At 51.5% G+C, this 19,194-nt stretch overlaps 1 protein-coding gene across 2 annotated transcripts in view; it reads right to left on the reverse strand.

The window, feature by feature from the left end:
* Positions 1 to 205: 205 nt before the first annotated feature.
* The window catches only part of LOC144949190 (insulin gene enhancer protein ISL-1-like), a 45,424-nt gene continuing 26,435 nt past the window's right edge, over positions 206 to 19,194 (reverse strand). For both annotated transcript variants that reach the window (XM_078879079.1, XM_078879080.1), the window contains exons 3-6: positions 3,947 to 4,206; positions 2,179 to 2,468; positions 930 to 1,103; positions 206 to 585 (exon numbers count right to left, since the gene is read on the reverse strand). In XM_078879079.1, coding sequence (XP_078735205.1) covers positions 472 to 585; positions 930 to 1,103; positions 2,179 to 2,468; positions 3,947 to 4,206 — 838 coding nt within the window. In that variant the 3' untranslated portion in view covers positions 206 to 471. The remainder of the gene's footprint in view (positions 586 to 929; positions 1,104 to 2,178; positions 2,469 to 3,946; positions 4,207 to 19,194) is intronic.

The raw sequence follows: 19,194 nt of genomic DNA on the forward strand, positions 1-19,194 counted from the left end.
CGCCCAGGCCCACGCGCTCTCTCGCGCCGCTCCTCGCCCCGAGGTTCCACGGTCCCCGTGGTTTTATTTCAGTCCGCCAGTTCGTCGCCCCACCCCCAACCCCCACACCTCTCCAACGTTCGCAATGCCGCCCCCCCACCCACCCACGGCTCCAATCGTCGTCATCCCCCACCACCCCCCCCCCCCCCCATCGACCAGCAGGGCAACCGATCAACCGACCGACCGACCGGCCGTCTAACCGCCGAGTGACCGACCGACCGGCCGATGCGCCAGCAAACCAATCGGCCAGACAACCAGGCGAGCAGCCAAAGCGGCTGACGGACCGACCGACTGTCCGAACGACCCCATCAACCAACAGGCCGGCCCCTTCGGCCCGGCCAGCTGACTGCCACACGTCCACTCCAGACCGAGGGCGCTGCTCTGCCCCACCGCCGCCGCCGCTGCCGTCGCTGCCGCTGCTGCTGCTGCTGCTCAGGCCTCGATGGGGCTGGAGCCGATGCTGGTGGGAGTGTCGGGCAGCTGCGAGAGCGACGTGATCTCACTGCCCGTCGAGTTGGAGCCCGGCCGCCCCTCCGAGAAGTTCACCTGCTCCACGCGGCCAGAAACCACCGCCACCATCGCCATTAGTACCCACCACTCACCACGACCACCATTACCAACACCACCACCATGAGCACCACCACCATCACCACTACCACCACAAGCCACCATCACCACCATGACCACCATGAACATCGCCACACCGATAGTGGTTAGCGGACTGCGCCACAAACCCGGCGACCCGAGTTGGATTCCCGCTCACGGCCAGCACTGGTCTCTCTGTGCGTGCCTGGATGTGTGTGCGTACGCGCGCGCGTCTGTGCGTTTTACGTGCGTGCGTTTGCCTGTGCGTGCGTGCGCGCGTTGCGAGCGCCAGCGCGCGCCCTCACCAGCTGCTGGAAGGGCCCCTGGTCGAGCTCGCTGCTGAGCGCGAAGTCGCTGAGCGCCTTCCAGGGCGGCTGGTGGAAGGTCTGCACGTCGACGGCGCCCACGGGAAGGCCCGGCCCGTCCTGCCGCACAGGGCTGCCGGCCACCAGCGGCGTGCCCGTCAGGCCTTGCAGGTTCTGCGCAACGGCGCGGTACGGGAGGAGACACGCACGCAGAGGCACGCACGCAGAGGCACGCACGCAGAGGCACGCACACACAGACACGCACGCAGAGGCACACACACACAGACACGCACGCAGAGGCACGCAGAGGCACGCACGCAAAGGCACGCACACGGGAGGAGACACGCACGCAGAGGCACGCACACACAGACACGCACGCAGAGGCACGCACGCAGAGGCACGCACGCAGAGGCACACACGCAGAGGCACGCACACACAGACATGCACGCAGAGGCACGCACACACAGACACGCACGCAGAGGCACGCACGCAAAGGCACGCACACGGGAGGAGACACGCACGCAGAGGCACGCACACACAGACACGCACGCAGAGGCACGCACACATAGACACGCACACAGAGGCACGCACACACAGACACGCAGGTCAGGTGATGAGAACCCCCAGAGAGTAAAGCAAAAGTAATCAAAAGCAGCAGCGTCGCAAATAGAAAAGCGGGGCACAAACAGCTTCACAGGTGTGGAGGCGTTTCTGGCCGGGTTCACTCCTCACCATCCCCCCCCCCGCTCCCCGCTATGTCATTCACCACTAGAGAAGGCTCATCACCACCACACACCACTACCATCACCACCATCATCATCACAACTACCATTATCACCACTACCACGACCATCATCATCACTACCATCACCGTCACCACCACACACCATTACCATCACCATCATCATTACCACCACTACCACGACCATTATCACCATCATCACTACCATCATCATCATCAACACCATAATCAACATCGTGATTAACTCTGCCGCAGTCGTCATCATCATCGTCAGCCAGCGGTCAATCCATCGACCAACGGATAGAGTAATTGGGCGATCAAGCGAGTAAGCAATCTATCAAATCCATCGAGCAATCACAAATCGAGCGATCAAAAGTGCAGCTGATCTATCGATCCATCGAGCAATCGAGCCATCAAAAGATCAGCTGATCTATCGATCCATCGAGCACTCGAGAATCGAGCAAGTGGGGGTGGGGGGGGGGGGGGGTTGGGGGGAGGGGCCCTTACCGTCTTGTCGCCTCCCTGCTGCTGGATCTGCTTCATGAGGATGCTGCGCTTCTTGTCCTTGCAGCGCTTGTTCTGGAACCAGACGCGGATGACGCGGGGACTCAGGCCCGTCATCTCCACGAGCTGCTCCTTCATGAGCGCGTCGGGCCGCGGGTTGGCCGCGTAGCAGGTTCGCAGCGTGTGCAGCTGCTTCTCGTTCAGCACCGTGCGCACGCGCGTCGTCTTCTCCGCCTGCTTGTGCACGTGCGGGCGCAGTGGGTGGTGGCGGCCAGCCGCGGACATGGGCTCGGCTGCGGGGGGGAGGGGGGGGGGGAGCCCGCGGAAGGTGCGGAGATGGAGAGGGGAGGAGAGGAGTGAGACCAAGCAGGTAAGGCCCCTACTTGGCTCTACGTAGCTTCTTGTTCAGAAGCATCCTGGCCACCACAAATGAGAGCTCGACGAAAGTGGATTATCGTCGTCGTCGTCATCACGTGGAAATTTAGAGCGGCCAAAGAAAGTGTCAAACGCGCGACGTCGATTCTAAACGTGGAGGGGAGAACACGGGGAGAACGTGCAAGCTTCAAATAGACAGTGGTAAGGGGTCGTCGCGATTGAAACCCACGACCTCCTGTGTAACATACTCTTTTGGTTCTTTCGGTAAAGTCACGTTGGTATAAAAAATAAATTAAATTTATCACGCAATTGTTTTCCTGCTGTGGTTGTCCCACCTGATGACGGACGCTTGTGTTGCGCCCGAAACGTCGAGATTAAATTCATTTTTATTTTTTATACCTCCTTCAAGTCTCCTGTATAGCGGCTGAGGTAGTTAACATCTCCTAGCCACCGTGGCGCCCGACTGCGCTAGGAACCCGGCGACCCGAGTTCCATTCCCGCTCACGGCCAACATCGCTTGCAAATATCTGAACCGGTCCTGCACCTCCCCTAGGTCGACTCAGCCTGGTGCAATGCGTGATCATTGTCACTCGGGAGTGGTACTGGCCACCCATCCTTTTGCGTACCGTGCGGACCTAACAGCACTTGCCCCTACAGTCTTTCAAGGCTATTAGGGGGATATTTGTCTTTGTGTGCGGCCGGGAGGAGGCCTTCATCCAACGGTTGGACTGAGGAGACGCACACCCGGAATAGGTGCGCTCCTGCCATACACCCCCACACTCACCCCATCTCAACCCCTCTCTCTCTCACTCACCCCCTCCATCAACCCCTCTCACTCACTCCCTTCAACCCCTCACTCACTCACTCACCCCCTCTCTCACTCACCCCCTCCATCAACCCCTCTCACTCACTCCCTTCAACCCCTCACTCACTCACTCACTCACCCCCTCTCTCACTCACCCCCTCCATCAACCCCTCTCACTCACTCCTTCTCACCCCCTCACTCACTCACCCTCTCTCTCTCTCACTCACTCACCCTCTCTCTCACTCACCCCCTCCATCAACCCCTCTCACTCACTCCCTCTCAGCCCCTCACTCACTCACCCTCTCTCTCACTCACTCACTCACCCTCTTTCTCACTCACCCCCTCCATCAACCCCTCTCCCTCACTCACTCACTCACTCCCTCTCAGCCCCTCACTCACTCACCCTCTCTCTCACTCACTCACTCACCCTCTTTCTCACTCACCCCCTCCATCAACCCCTCTCACTCACTCACTCACTCCCTCTCAGCCCCTCACTCACTCACCCTCTCTCTCACTCACCCTCCATCCGTCATTCAACATCCTCACCCCCTCTCACCCCGCCCCCCCCGCAAACCCCCTCCCCCCCCTCACCGGCGAGCTGCAGGGGCCGGCCGCCCCCCTGCCCCGGGCTGCCCATGCCGTCGGCGGTGCCGGCCCTCTCCAGGAGCTCGTGATCGGCGCGGCAGAAGAGGCCGTCCTCCCGCAGCGCAAACTCGTCACCCGGGATGAGCTGGCGGCTGCACGCCACGCAGCGGAAGCACTCGAGGTGGAACACCTGGGTCCGCACCCTCATCACGAAGTCCGTCTTGCTGAAGCCCACGCCACACTTAGCGCACTTGATGCCAAACAGCCTGCGGGCGCCCACAGGGAGAGGGCAGCGAGAGGGAGGGGGAGAGACGGAGGAGGGAGAGGGATGGAGAGAGAGGGAGCGAGATTGGAGAGAGAGAGAGAGTTGATTTTGATTAATCAGGTGGGAATTCAGGAGGCCCAGGGTAGAGCCTCGGGGGCCGCAACGTCGACCTGGGTCAATAAGATAGCGAGGGCTCAGCTGACTCAGCTAACTCAACTAGCTCAGCTAACTCGGCTAAATCAGCTGACTCAGCTAAATCAGCTGACTCAGCTAACTCAGCTAAATCAGCTAACTCAGCTGACTCAGCTAACTCAGCTAACTCAGCTGACTCAGCTGGTTCAGCTAACTCAGCTGACTCAGCTGACTCAGCTGGTTCAGCTAACTCAGCTAAATCAGCTGAATCAGCTGGTTCAGCTGGCTTAGCTAACTCAGCTGACTCAGCTGGCTCAGCTAACTCAGCTGACTCAGCTAACTCAGTTAACTCAGCTGACTCAGCTAAATCATCTGACTCAGCTAAAATCAGCTAACTCAGCTGGCTCAGCTGGCTCAGCTGGCTAAGGTCAGGCTTGCAAATGAGCGGGATCCGAACCGCTTTGGCTTCTCGCTCCGGTCAAACGAACAACGGCGAATCGCGTCGCTCCGATGCGCTCGCAGGAGGCAGTGATGGCGATTGCGTTGCGCAAACATAAAAAAAACACTCAATTTTTTTGGGAGCGGTTGGGGTTAGCGTTTGTTGAGTGTGGGTGGCTCCGGTCTCAGTATGGGCCACTGGTGACCACGCTGTGCTGACGAGGCCTGAGAAGGACGAAATCGGTCTGCAGCTGTCCGTCTCTGCATCACCGCTGCTCGTCAACCAGCCACGTTTCCTCGAATGCATTCGATGGTTGAGCAGAAGGTAACGGGATGGCAATGCAGGGGCGCCGCGGTGGCTAGGAGATGTTAACTACCTCGCCTGGTGTACAGGAGGTCGTGAGTTCGATTCCGACCCTGACGCCTGCTGTATATTTTGATATTCTTAGTTTTTTTTCGGTAAAGTCACGTAGGTAAAAAATTAAAATTAATGAAAGTAAAATAAAATAAAAATCACGACGTTTCGGAGGCAACACAGGCTTCCGTCTTCAGGTGAAACGTCGTGATTTTCATTTTATTTTACTTTTATTAATTTTATTTTTTTACCTACGTGACTTTACCGAAAAAACCTAAGAATATGAATCCTTGCAGTCACGAAAGCTTCAAATCTAGAATGTATATTTTGAGTTTGCGTCTCTCTCTCTGTCATCGTCATCACGGTGGCTAGGAGATGTTAACTACCTCGCCTGGTGTACAGGAGGTCGTGGGTTCGATCCCGACCCTGACACGTGCATGGAGTTTGCGTGTCTCTCTCTCTCTCTCCTTGTGGATATGTTAACTACCTCGCCTGCTATACAGGAGGTCGTGGGTTCGATCCCGACCCTGACGCATGCATGGAGTTTGCGTCTCTCTCTCTCTCTCTCTGTAGAGATGTTAACTACCTTGCCTGCTATACAGGAGGTCGTGGATTCAATCCTGACCCTACTGTATATTTGGAATTTGCGTCTCTCTCTCCCCATGGTAGCGTGGATTTTTATCCGGGTCCTCCCTGTTTTTGCTCCACATTTAGAATCAACATCACGCGTTATAGAGTATTTGGCTGCTAACAAAAAAAAAATCCACACGATGAAGATGATGAGCCACTTCGTTGGGCTGTCATTTGTGAGCGCCAGGTCGCATCTGAACAAGAGCCACGTAGCTCAGTGGGGCCCTTACCTGGTAAATAAAAAAAAATAGTATTTGTAAAAATAACTGCAGACGATTTTCTTTTGCTGCCATAACGCACGAATGGCCGAGAGTTTTTGTTTATATCGAGCACGCGTCTCTGCGCAAGTCGTTTGAAACTTCTGCACGTACGGCGTCTCGCGTGGCGATCGAAATATCCGCCACTGATGTTGGCCGTGAGCGCGAATCGAACTCGGGGGGTGGTTTCGTGGCGCAGCGCGGCGCTAACCACTGCGCCACCGCTCTTCCCGCCCCACTCCCCGCAGCTGTCCGGCAGTGACGGCGCGGGCGCCAGACAGCTCCTAAACCTCGCGATGTCACTTCCGCGAATGGCTATTGACAGATCTTATCAGGCGAGGTGGCAGGGCGAGTGATGGCTATTCACCCCCACACACACACACGGGCTCCCCTACCCCTCTACTCCAGCTCCCTACCCCCTCTATCCCAGCTCTCTACCCCCTCTACCCCATATCCCTACCCCTCTACCCCAGCTCCCTACCCCCTCTACCCCACCTCTCTACCTCCTCCATCCCACCCCCTACCCCCTCTACCCCAGCTCCCTACCCCCTCTACCCCACCTCTCTACCTCCTCCATCCCACCCCCTACCCCCTCTACCCCACCTCTCTACCTCCTCCATCCCACCCCCTACCCCCTCTACCCCACATCCCTACCCCCTTATATCTCACCCATCCCCCGCACGGACTTGAGATAGCGAGAGGGAGGAGAGGGAGCAGAGGGAGGAGAGGAGAGGGAGGGGAGGGAGGGGAGCAAAGGGAGGAGAGGTAGGGGAGGAAGAGGGAGGAGAGAGAGGAAAGGAGAGGGAGGAGAGGGAGGGGAGGAGAGGGAGCAGAGGGAGGAGAGGAGAGGGAGGGGAGCAAAGGGAGGAGAGGTAGGGGAGGAAGAGGGAGGAGAGAGAGGAAAGGAGAGGGAGGAGAGGGAGGGGAGGAGAGGGAGCAGAGGGAGGAGAGGAGAGGGAGGAAGGGGAGGGGGAGGGAGAGGGAGGAGAGGGAGGGGAGGAGAGGGAGGAGAGGGGAGGGGAGGAGAGGGAGCAGAGGGAGGGAGCAGAGGGAGGAGAGGGAGGGAGGAGAGGAGGGGAGGGAAGGGAGGAGGGGAGCAGAGGGAGCAGAGGGAGGGGAGGGAGTTTTTAACCTCCGCGCGAGCAGCCACACGTTGTGTGCGCGTCTCGTGTGAGTGCCACGCCCGACCGCCTTTGTCTCCCCGGTGCTGATTGTTTTTGACACACCGCAGAGAGGTTATCGTTTAAAGTCGATTCAAAACTGAAACTACGATAATAACTTTTATTTTATTTAACCAGATAAGGCCCCACTGTGCTCTTTAGCTTTTTTTTCAGAAGCGACCTGCCACAATTGATTGCTCAACGAAGTTGGCTTATCATGCGGAAATGTAAAGCAGCCAAAAGCCCTAAACGCGTGATGTTAATTCTAAATGTGGACGGGAAACCGAAGGACCTGCATAAACATCCACGCGAGCACGGAAAGAGAGAGACACGCAAACTCCAAATATACAGCAGGCGCCAGGGTCGGGATCGAACCCACGACCTCCTGCGTATCAGGCGAGGTAGTTAACATATCCTCGCCACCGTGATGATGATGATGATGACAGAGAGAGACACGCAAACTCAAAATATAGAGCAGCAGGCGCCAGGGTCGGGATCGAACCCGCGACCTCCTGTATACCAGGCGAGGTAGTTAACATCTCCTAGCCACCGTGATGATGATGACAGAGAGAGAGAGACACGCAAACTCCAAATATACAGCAGGCGCCAGGGGTCGGGATCGAACCCACGACCTCCTGCATACCGCGCGAGGTAGTTAACATCTCGCCACTGATGTTGGCCGTGAGCGGTCATGTAAGCTCCGGTTCGCCGGGTTTGTAGCGCAGTGCGCTAACCCATTACGCCGTACCGACACGAATTGAATAGGCGCTCGCTAACAGCGCTGACACAACGCTCTATAACGCTGACCGACCGGGCTATTCCACCATTGGAACCTCATTTGCCAGAAGAAAAAATATGATAATTGTTTTTTTTACCCTTCTATCTGGCAACGAAACTGATACATTTTTTTACAAGGAGTCATGTTTGCATTGACCACAATACCTGCAGTCGTAATGCAAACAAAAAACATAACTCTGATAATGTATGCACTGTCCTTGACGTTGAATGGTCCACACCCGAGACAGCTTTCCTTAGAGCCTAGTCTCACATGGTGTTGGACCAGATGACGCCAAAAGGCGCACAACTCAAAGACAATGAACCATCTGAGTATGAGAGCTCGGGGTAAGCATTTACACTATTGGAACCTCATTTGCCAGAAGAAAAAATATGCTAATTGTTTTTTTTTACCCCTTTTATCGGACTATTGTCAGTGAGTTTAACACGTGATAGGCTTGCGCGATCAACGTCATCCATCATACAGGGGTGTTTTTTTGTGTTGGGTTAGAGCGCGTAAATATATAAATATATAACGAAACAGGAGGATTTCTCCACAAATCTGGCTGTCGCCTGATGAAGCTAGTTGTAATTTCAGGCGAAACGTCGTACTCGGATTGTAAATGCTGTGGATTTGCTCTCCAACACACCCGTGTTGCCGTACTAGCAACGCATTGGCCACGCTCTGTTTACGTGACAAACCTTACTACTCTTTCGTTCTTTCGGTAAAGTCACGTAGGTAGAAAAATACACATAATAAATCACGACGTTTCGATCGCAACACAAGCGATCGTGCTCAGGTGAAACAAAAATCCAGCAGTTAAACAACATAGCGAAAGAGCTGCAATCGAAACGTCGTGATTTTTTATTTTACATTTATTTTTCTACCTACGTGACTTTACCGAAAGAACCAAAGATTATGGCTTCCTGCAGTCACGAAAGCTTACTAATTAGCCGTGTCGGGTGGTGGCGGGTTTAACGACACACTTATATATTTACGCGATCTAACCCAAAATAGAACCTCTATTGTGGGATTAGAGTTGCTAAGGTGTACTGTATATGCAGCTTTGCACGGAGACTTTGACGGGACGCGACTTTTATTAGCGATGCACCGATTAAGGGCCGCACGGAGACGCGTTTGGGAATTAGTCGGATGGATTTAATTTCCCCACGAAGGGTTTCCTGTTGATTCATTTCGTCGTATCTGGAAGTTTACACGCCCGGCGAGAAATCTCACCAAGCGATGGAGCTGTAACGTGTGTTTCGTTACAAGTGCAAAAGGCGTGCAAGTGATTGTGGCGATCGCAACGAATTGGCAACGTCGTCCATTTAAACCGCGAAGGGTTCAACATTGCCGTGTAGAGGCGGGAGCGGTGGCGGAACGGTTAGCGCACTCTACGCGCTCCTCGTCCCCGCCGACGGAACCCAGTTTGATGGTCTCTCGCAGCGGCGAACATCATCATCATCATCAATCCGCACTGCGTGACCGGTAAAACGCGTGGGGGAGGGGAGGGGGAAACCGGTTAATAAACCGGTTAGGGGCCGTCCATAAATGACGTCACGCACCTGGGGGGGGGGGGTCAGACATTTGTGACGATGTGTGACGGGGGGGGGGGGAATTAGAAATGTGACGTCCCATAAAAATGCGCAACTTTAAATAAATTTCGAATTGTTATAACAACACTAATTGTGATAACAACTCCTACAACATCGGAGTGCAGGCCACATTAAATACGCACTACAATGACAATACTGTAGTTTAAAGCGATTTGAAGCATGTTTAATTTACAAAATGGAAACATGCTTTTTGGGGGGGGGGAGTCTGACTTTTTGTGACGCCGTGTGACGAGGAGGAGGGTGGGGGTCAAAAATAGTTCAAAATCACGTGACGTCATTTATGGACGGTCCCTTACCTGTTTGCCGCGCACGCACGCTCATACATATACAGTACAGTATGTATATCTCTGTGCGGTTTATATCGACTGCATAGACCTCTGGCAATAAGCGCTGCTTTACTCTCCGACTGAGAGTGGAAGGGACGACGCAGCAAGTTGGATTTGGAGAGGTTCAGAAGCAGCTCACAGAGACTCATGGGTCGTTTCGATCTCCTGGCGCGGCATTTGCAACCATGGGGGGGGGGGGCGATTCCTAAATCCACCCCACCACCCGCCTGCTCCCCCCCCCCACCGTCAGGCGATGTGGGCAGGTCGCGTGTATGGTGGGGGTCAAGTGTGGGTACGGCCACCTCTTCCGAATAAAAAATAAATAAATCCCCACTGGAATCTATGGTCGATTTCTGAATCGATGATCGTTTAACAATTCTAATGATATATGTAACAACATACTACTGTGCGTATAAATATATGAACTGGGCGGTTAGCGGTTCCATTCCCGCTCACGGCCAACACCGGTGACGATTATTTCAACCGGTCCTGGGCCTCCCCTAGGTCGAATCAGCCTCAAATTAGTACCTGGTGCGGTGTGTAAACATCGCCACTGGGGAGACAAAGGCGGCCGGGCGTGGTGTTGGTCACCCACTCCCTCGTGTGCCGTGCCGGCCTTCATAGGTGCTCGCTCACAGCACTTGCCCCAACAGTCTGTTAAGGCTATACGGGGGATCTTTTTTACGAACTAAAACATCTCATTAATATAATCAATAATACTGTGTGGCCTTCAAATACATTATACAATAGGCGACGTTTCGGCCAAGGGCCCTTCACAACGCATGGGAAGAGAAGGCAGAGACGGAATTGAGTGCCGAGATTGAGCACGTCATTTCAAATGTCTTCTGATGACCGGTTTGTAAATAGGCGCATGAAGAGTGTGAAGATACTTGTCTTCACGCGGTTAAACCTTCCCACACGAAATATAATATGTACTTGTTTAACTTTTAGTATGAATTGTTTTATTTCGTGGTAATAACTCGGTTGGTTATTGAATGGTTTGTCTGTTCCTCAGTAGCTATCCTATACAGAGACTCCTCTACTTACGAACATTCGACTTTCAGAGATCCGAACAAACCTGTCCGTATGTCCTGTTGCATATTCAGACCGAGAGTCATAAGTTCAACCGCCGCGCAATAGATGGCAGTGGTGGCATCTACATCTACAGAACGTCAAGAACCAGTGTCATCTACATCTGCAGAACGTGAAGAATCAGTGGCATCTACATCAGAAGAACGTGAAGAATCAGTGGCATCTACAGCAGCAGAAGACGAAGAACCAGTGGCATCTACATCTGCAGAACGTGAAGAACCAGTAACATCTACATCTGCAGAACGTGAAGAACCAGTGGCATCTACATCTGCAGAACGTGAAGAACCAGTGGCATCTACATCAGCAGAACGTGAATAACCAGTGGCATCTACATCTACAGAAGACGAAGAACCAGTGGCATCTACATCTGCAGAACGTGAAGAACTAGTAACATCTACATCAGCAGAACGTGAAGAATCAGTGGCATCTACATCAGCAGAACGTGAAGAACCAGTGGCATCTACATCTGCAGAACGTGAAGACCATTGGGATCTAGATCTACAGAAAGTAAAGAACCAGTGGCATCTATATCAGCAGAACGTGAAGAACCTGTAGCATCTACATCTGCAGAACGTGAAGAACCAGTGGCATCTACATCTGCAGAACGTGAAGAACCAGTGGCATCTACATCAGAAGAACGTGAAGAACCAGTGGCATCTACATCTACAGAACATGAAGAACCAGTGGCATCTACATCTACAGAACATGAAGAACCAGTGGCATCTACATCTGCAGAACGTGAAGAACCAGTGGCATCTACATCTGCAGAACGTGAAGAACCAGTGGCATCTACATCTGCAGAACGTGAAGAACCAGTGGCATCTACATCAGAAGAACGTGAAGAACCAGTGGCATCTACATCTACAGAACATGAAGAACCAGTGGCATCTACATCTACAGAACATGAAGAACCAGTGGCATCTACATCTGCAGAACGTGAAGAACCAGTGGAATCTACATCAGCAGAAGGTGTACAACCAGTGGCATCTAAATCAGCAGAACGTGAAGAACCAGTGGCATCTACATCAGAAGAACGTGAAAAACCAGTGGCATCTACATCTGCAAAACGTGAAGAACCAGTAACATATACATCTACGGAACACGAAGAACCAGTGGCATCTACATCTACAGGAGATTATACAACTTTTAAAGCCATTTACCGTGTTTAGTGTACACGGCGTACAACACGTTTGGAATCGACAGCAGTAAAGTTGGACTTACGAACAAATAGACTTACGAACAGACCTCTGGAACCAAACTCGTTCGTAAGTAGAGGAGTCCCTGTATCAGCAACAGCTTCAGAGATTCGCTATACTTAGCCCAATTCATACATTCCGAATACTCGATCTAGGGAAAAAACGGCGTCACAAAAAGTCAGATCCCCTCTCAAATGTGACGTCACAAAGCGCTGCCCCCCCCCCCCCCCAAAATAAAACATGCTTCAGATCGCTTTAAACTATTGTCATTGTAGTGCGTATTTAATGTGGCGCTGCACTCTGATGAAGGAGAACACATTTATTTAAAAGTATATTTAATTAAGTAGAACGTGTTGTCTATATTTATTTAAAGTTGCGCATTTTGATGTGACGTCACATTTCTCAACTCCCTCCCCCCCCTTTGTCACGCATTGTCACAAATGTCTGACCCCCCCTCCCCCCCTCTAGGTGCGTGACGTCATTTATGAACGGCCCCTTAGCATATTTGACCAACAGACGCACACACATACATGCATTACATACACGCATTACATACACGCAGATAAATATGTACACACAGATACCTATATACATACGTAACACAATACGAGTCATTTCTGGAATTAACTGCAGTATTTAGAGACAATACTATTAATGTGTCTCTCACAGTAGGTCATCAAAATCATTTTTATGCAATGATATACTCTAATAACAATATAATATACATCCTCGTATGAGCGTGGATGGTGTGGTCCAGGACCACACCCAGTAGCCGACGTTCACACACCGCACCAGGCAGCTCTCGTTTAAAGCTGAGTCGACCTAGGGGAGGCCCAGCACCGGCTCAGACATTCGCCAGCGATGTTGGCATGGGCAGCGTGACTCGATCTCGCGTAGCAGCGCAGCGCGCTAACCACTCCGCCACCGCTCCGCACACGTGCGCATAGGAGCCATGCATTTAGTAGGTACGCAAAAATCTGTCAAAACTTGACCCCTCTCCCCCCCTCCCTGTTCGCACGCGGACTTCTTACACCCCCCCCCCCACCTGCGTACGTACGATTGATGCACCCCCCCCCCCCGCGAATTCTATAGAACGGCCGATATTTAATCCACGCATAAACGATCAAGGATTCATATAATTAACGTGTTTAAGCAAACAGATAGTCCACCGCCCAACTAACTAATTTGAAGGCCACTGTAGACAAATTATTATCGAGACCCCCCCATACGCAAGCGGAACGCATTTTGATTAACCCCCCCCTCCCCCCTCCATGCGTACGTACTAAACGGATGGCCCCATACGAGACACGTACACAATCGGTGAGCGGGTGATACGTTCGTACGCCACGCGCACGCACACAGGCCTGTGGATGAAGCAGCATTACTAATCTCGCCTTCCCATCTCCGTCCGTCTCTCCCACGTGAACTATTTTTGTTTTTGTTTTATTCAAAAAGGATAACCCGGCCCACGCGTCCGTCCATCTGTTAGCGGCGTCCTCGTCGGCCGAGTGACGCTCGCTTGGCTCGCTGCCGGCCGGTGAGCTGCCCGACGTTTTGGGGCCGTCCATAAATGACGTCACGCGATTTTGAACGATTTTTGACCCCCCCCCCTTCGTCACACGGCGTCACAAAAAGTCAGACCCCCCCCCTCAAATATGACGTCACATAGCTCTGTGCCCCCCCACCCCCCCAAAACCATATTTACATTTTAAAAATAAAACACGCTTCAAATCGCTTTCAACTATGGTCATTGTAGTGCGTATTTAATGTGGCGCTGCGCTCTGATGTTGTAGGAGTGTTGTAATAGCAATTATATATTTATTTAAAGTGGCGCCTTTTGATGTGACGTCACATTTCTCAACTCCCCCCCCCCTCGTCACACATCGTCACAAATGTCTGACCCCCCCTCCCCTAAGTGCGTGACGTCATTTATGGACGGCCCCATAGGCAAGGACCCTCCCTCGGGGTTCCCTGTAACTCGTAGAGGGCCGGGCAATGCTTTCTATCGGCTTTAGCGTCGCACTCTACCGGGGGAGGGGGGTGTGGGTGAATCGAGCCAAATCGATTTTGATTCCCAACAATCAATATCTGAACCTCTCCTGCGTCTCTCCCCTAGGTCGGCTCAGCATTAAACGAATACCCGGTGCGGTGTGTGAACATCAGCACTGCGGCTGCTCCGATCTTAATAGGTGCTCGCCAACAGCATTTTCCCCTAATAGTCCCGCAAATTAAACGGGTCTCGGTGACGCTTTTGTCTTGCAGCGCCGTGGGAGAGGTGAGGATTGACATTTGTCAACAAGCGCCAAAGCAAGCGGGAGCCACTCGGAAGCTCCCCCCCCCCCCTCGTCAACTTACCACAAACCTTTGACTCCGACCGCGTCTATGATTACTATCGAAACGATAGCGAAAAGCCTCGGAGGTTCTTGGGTAAACTGCTTGCGGATAAAGGCGTCTGTGACAGCCAGCCACGGACGCGAATGGCGTCGATTGGGGTTTGTCGTCGAGGTTGGAAGGCGAGCCGCAGATTTCTAAGACGCGCCTCTCTGTAACCCAAACCCAGAACTCGGCAGGGGCCGAAATCCGCGGAAGCTCCGTCGCGTCCCGTTTCAATCGAGCAGCGCCTTCGATTAATTTCACCTATTCGAGAGCGAAAGTTGATGTCGATCGATTCAATTATTGCCGCATTGCAAGACGCACTTGCCCTCCTGTATTGCAAAGTAACGCTCGGGAGCCGGGAGGTGCGTCTTATAATCCGGCAGGGGTGTGGTCAGAATTTTTATGACTTTAGATTTATTCTTAGGTTTTTTCGGTAAAGTCACGTGATACAGCTGTCGTGGCTGCGACGGTTCCACCTGAAGACGGAAGCTTGTGTTGCCTCCGAAACGTCGTGATTTTTTTTATTTTATTTTACTTTTATTAATTTTCATTTTTTACCTACGTGACTTTACCGAAAAAACCTAAGAATAAGAATTTGTATGACTTTATTGACAGCGGGCGCAAGTTTTTTTTTGGGGGGGGGGTCAATTTTACTTTCCGACGCGCCTTTTTATAATCCAGACAAAAACGTCAACCAAGTTGTTATCGCGATTAATTATCAACCTCGAGCAAGATAAGCGTATGTATAAAGAAATATTATAATGGTGGGTTTTATTTTTTATTCAGTTGCCAAAACACGATATGGGCAAACTAGTTCGGTGTCCAAAATCCCCCGATTGTCCCCCCCTCCCCCCCTCCCCCCCCGCGACTCCCACTTGGAGTCAACAGCGACAGGGAACGTCCCTTTATTTCACCAGGACGATCATTTCAACGTCCCTGTATTTAATCAGGACTGAGAATTTCAACCAGGCCGCATGTCCCGGATTATAAAGACGCCCTCGAAACGAAGATGTACCTTCCCCCCCCCCCGCCGCAAACTTGTGCCTTTCTTAATAATAAAAAAAGTTTTTTAGGGTGAGATCGGATAAGTATAAATCTTGTATCGTGACCCACCACCACCCGACACAGCCAGCAAGGTTCGTCACGTAAACAAAACGCGCCAATTAGTTTACGACTCCAGCCCACCGGTGCGTTGGAGAGTAAATCCACAACATTTACAATTTTGAGTAGTTCGACGTTTCGCTGGCGATTACATCCAACATCATCGGGGCGACTTGCCAGAATACGTGTTAGAATAACGCATTGTGGCTTTTTGTCGTCTGTAAAGTTATTGAAATCTGTAAGAGGTTTTTTTTTTTGCGCGGTTATATCGCGTAAATATATAATAAATGTGTCGTTGGACCCGTCACCACCCGACACAGCCAATTAGTAAGGTTTGTCACGTAAACAGAACGTGTCAATTTCGTGACTACACTGTAAAAAATAATTCCGTAAATTTACAGTAACTTTTCTGGCAGAAAGTTGCCAGTGAATTTTACCGTAATTATACGGAAGATTAAATCCCATTTTTTACCGAAATATGTACATAAATGTACATAAATTAACGAGTGTTGCTGTGCTATAGCACAGCAACACTCGTTGCGTTGGGGAGTAAACCCACGGCATTGACAACGTTTCCACGATCTAACCCCCCCCCCCCCCCAAAAAAAAACCTCTCTATTCCGGATAATATTGGTCGCGAAAGCCTACGCGTTAATCCTATACAAATCTGATCGCACTTTTCTTTTAAACACTTTTGCTTTTAAAACTACCACGCGATCGCGCGCGCGCGCGTGCGTGCAGTAGATTCCGCGGTGCCTCTGCGTGGAGGTGTCCGCGTGCGCGTGCGTGGAACTTGGACGTACGAGTGAGTGCGCGCGCGTTACGCAATCCGGTAGCGTACGCGGTGAGAGCATTCACAGAGGAGCGGTGAGCGCAGTAGTGGGTAGCAATGTAGCTACTACATGTCTAGCTACTACTACTATACGTGTAGTAGTAGCTACTACTATACGTGTAGTAGTAGCTACTGCTATACGTGTAGTAAATGGCTGACCCCCCGCCCCCCCTAGTAGCTACTACACGTGTGCTACCTACTAAACGTGTAATACCTACTACACGTGTGCTACCTACTACATGTGTAGATAGCTACGGGCCCCGCACTTTCAAGCGCCCCGCGCTGAATGGTTTCAAACAATCAATTCCGATTCAGTGATTCTGCACTTGCTCCATTACTATAGTACTATACCGCCTTCAACTTTTATGAACGACTGGGTGTTTAAGGTTAGCGATTTGTCGTAATATCTGGCTGTATAGCAAAGGTAAAAAAATACAATAACTTTACTATGCAAGTAAAAAAATTTGTGTTTTCATATTTTAGTTTTTTAATATTTACGGCCCCTTTATAACAGATGCTAGAGGGCCCGCACGAGCCTAATCCGGCGACTGCGTGGTGGGGGACGCCGCCGTTCATCCTCTCTGCTCACGTGGGCGACGAACTATCCGAGCCGGGGAGACAAAGGCGGCCGCGCGTGGCGCTGAGCCGTTGTCGGCCTTCGTAGGTGCTCGCCAACTGCACTCGCTCCGACAGCCGCGTTGCGCGGTGTGGAGCGATGCGTGTGCGCGTGAACGCACGCGCGGTGTTTGGACTGCCCTACGCGGCGAGCACGTGTTTAGGGGCCGTCCATAAATGACGTCACGCGATTTTGGACGATTTTTTACCCCCCCCCCCTCGTCACACGGCGTCACAAAATATCAGACCCCCCTCTCAAATATGACGTCACTAAGCTCTGCCCCCCTCCAAATAAAAATATAAAACATGCTTCAAATCGCTTTAAACTATTGTCATTGTAGTGCGTATTTAATGTGGCGCTGCACTCTGATGTTGTCGGAGAAACATTTATTTAAAAGTCTATGTAATTAAGTAGAACGTGTTGTCTATATTTATTTAAAGTTGCGCATTTTGATGTGACGTCACATTTCTCAAACCCCTCCCCCCCTCGTCACACATCGTCACAATTGTCTGTTCCCCCGCCCCCCCTAGGTGCGTGACGTCATTTATGGACGGCCCCTAATGTATGTGTATCATATTTTTTCGTGTCCGCACCTACGATTGGCAACGGTTGGCTACGTACGGTGCGAACGAAGTTCAACGTACGTACATGCAACAGGAACGCGTGATGTGTACATGCTTAATAATGTATCGGTCGGTCATTATGTATACATAAGCATTATGCATATTTTATATGCATTTATGTGCATGGTAATGATGCAGACTATGCAATATATATGTACAGTACGCGATGAATGTGAATGTGTATAGGTATGTGTGGGGAGCGGTGGTGCAACGGTTAGCGCTACGGTGCGCTACGAACCTGGCGACCCGGGTTCGATTCCCGCTCACGGCCAACACCGGTGACGATTATCAAAACTGGTCCTGGGCCTCCCCTAAGTCGACTCAGCCTAAAATGTATACCTGATGCGGTGTGTAAGCATCGCCACTGGGGAGACAAAGGCGGCCGGGCGTGGTGCTGGCCCACCCACCCCTCTCGTATGCCGTGCCGGCCTTCATAGGTGCTCGCTAACAGCACTTGCCCCAACAGCCTGTTAAGGCTATACGGGGATCATTGTTTTTGTGTATATACTGTATATATATGTGTGGGAGTCTAGTGGTTAACTGCGCTACGAACCCGGAGCCTCATGTTCGATTCCAAAATAGGTGGCATCTCCTAGGTTTATTCAGCCTTAAATGGGCACATGGTTGCGGTGTGTAAACATTACCACTGGGGAGACAAAGGCGGCCGGCCGTGGCGTTGGCAACCCACCCCTTTTGTGTACAGCCTTGTGAAACGCTACACGGATATATATTGTAGATGTGTGTGTGTACATGCGTATACAGTATACGCGTGTGTATACTGTATATATATTAGACACGTGTGTCATAGTGTTGTCGCGATATAATTTCTCGAGATTTTTAACGATGACGATTTTTTTTCTTTGCGATATCAATTCAATCCACAATTGTATTCTCTATTTTTTTGTTGTTGGTGCTTTGCCGTGCAACGGTTTCATGTACCACGGTCCTTCGACCGCAGTTCGTTCGGCGTTAAGAGGCCAGGGGCTCTGTCGCGCTCAGAGCGCGCGCGCGCACGCCCCGAGACGAAACCCAAGACGCCGCTAACCAATCAAATATCGGCAACTCCGTACCCGCGGACAGCACCCACGTGGAGAGGGGAAGGGAGGGAGGGAGGGGGAGGGAGGGTCACGGACGCCATCGAACGGGGGAAAAATTAACCCGTAAAAAACAAAGTTTTTCACTATAAATCCTTTAAATGCGTGGCATCGGTTTTATTTTATTATTCATTTTTTGTTTTTCTTGAGTAAGAGTTTCATTTTTATCACATTGGTATTTTAAATTAAATATGACATTTTTTGTTTCCTAAAAAGTGGAAAATTTTGGAAAAAAATTTTCACGAAAATAAATTGTCACGCACAACGAGTCTGTGTGCAAAATATCAGCTCGATTGGATCACGGGAAGTGGGTTAAAAAACGACCGAAAGATTTGCACGGTCGTAAGCGCGCAAGCAAGCAAGTGAACTT

This window comes from Lampetra fluviatilis, chromosome 53, assembly GCF_964198595.1.
Source record: "Lampetra fluviatilis chromosome 53, kcLamFluv1.1, whole genome shotgun sequence".
In the NCBI taxonomy this organism is placed as follows: domain Eukaryota; kingdom Metazoa; phylum Chordata; class Hyperoartia; order Petromyzontiformes; family Petromyzontidae; genus Lampetra; species Lampetra fluviatilis.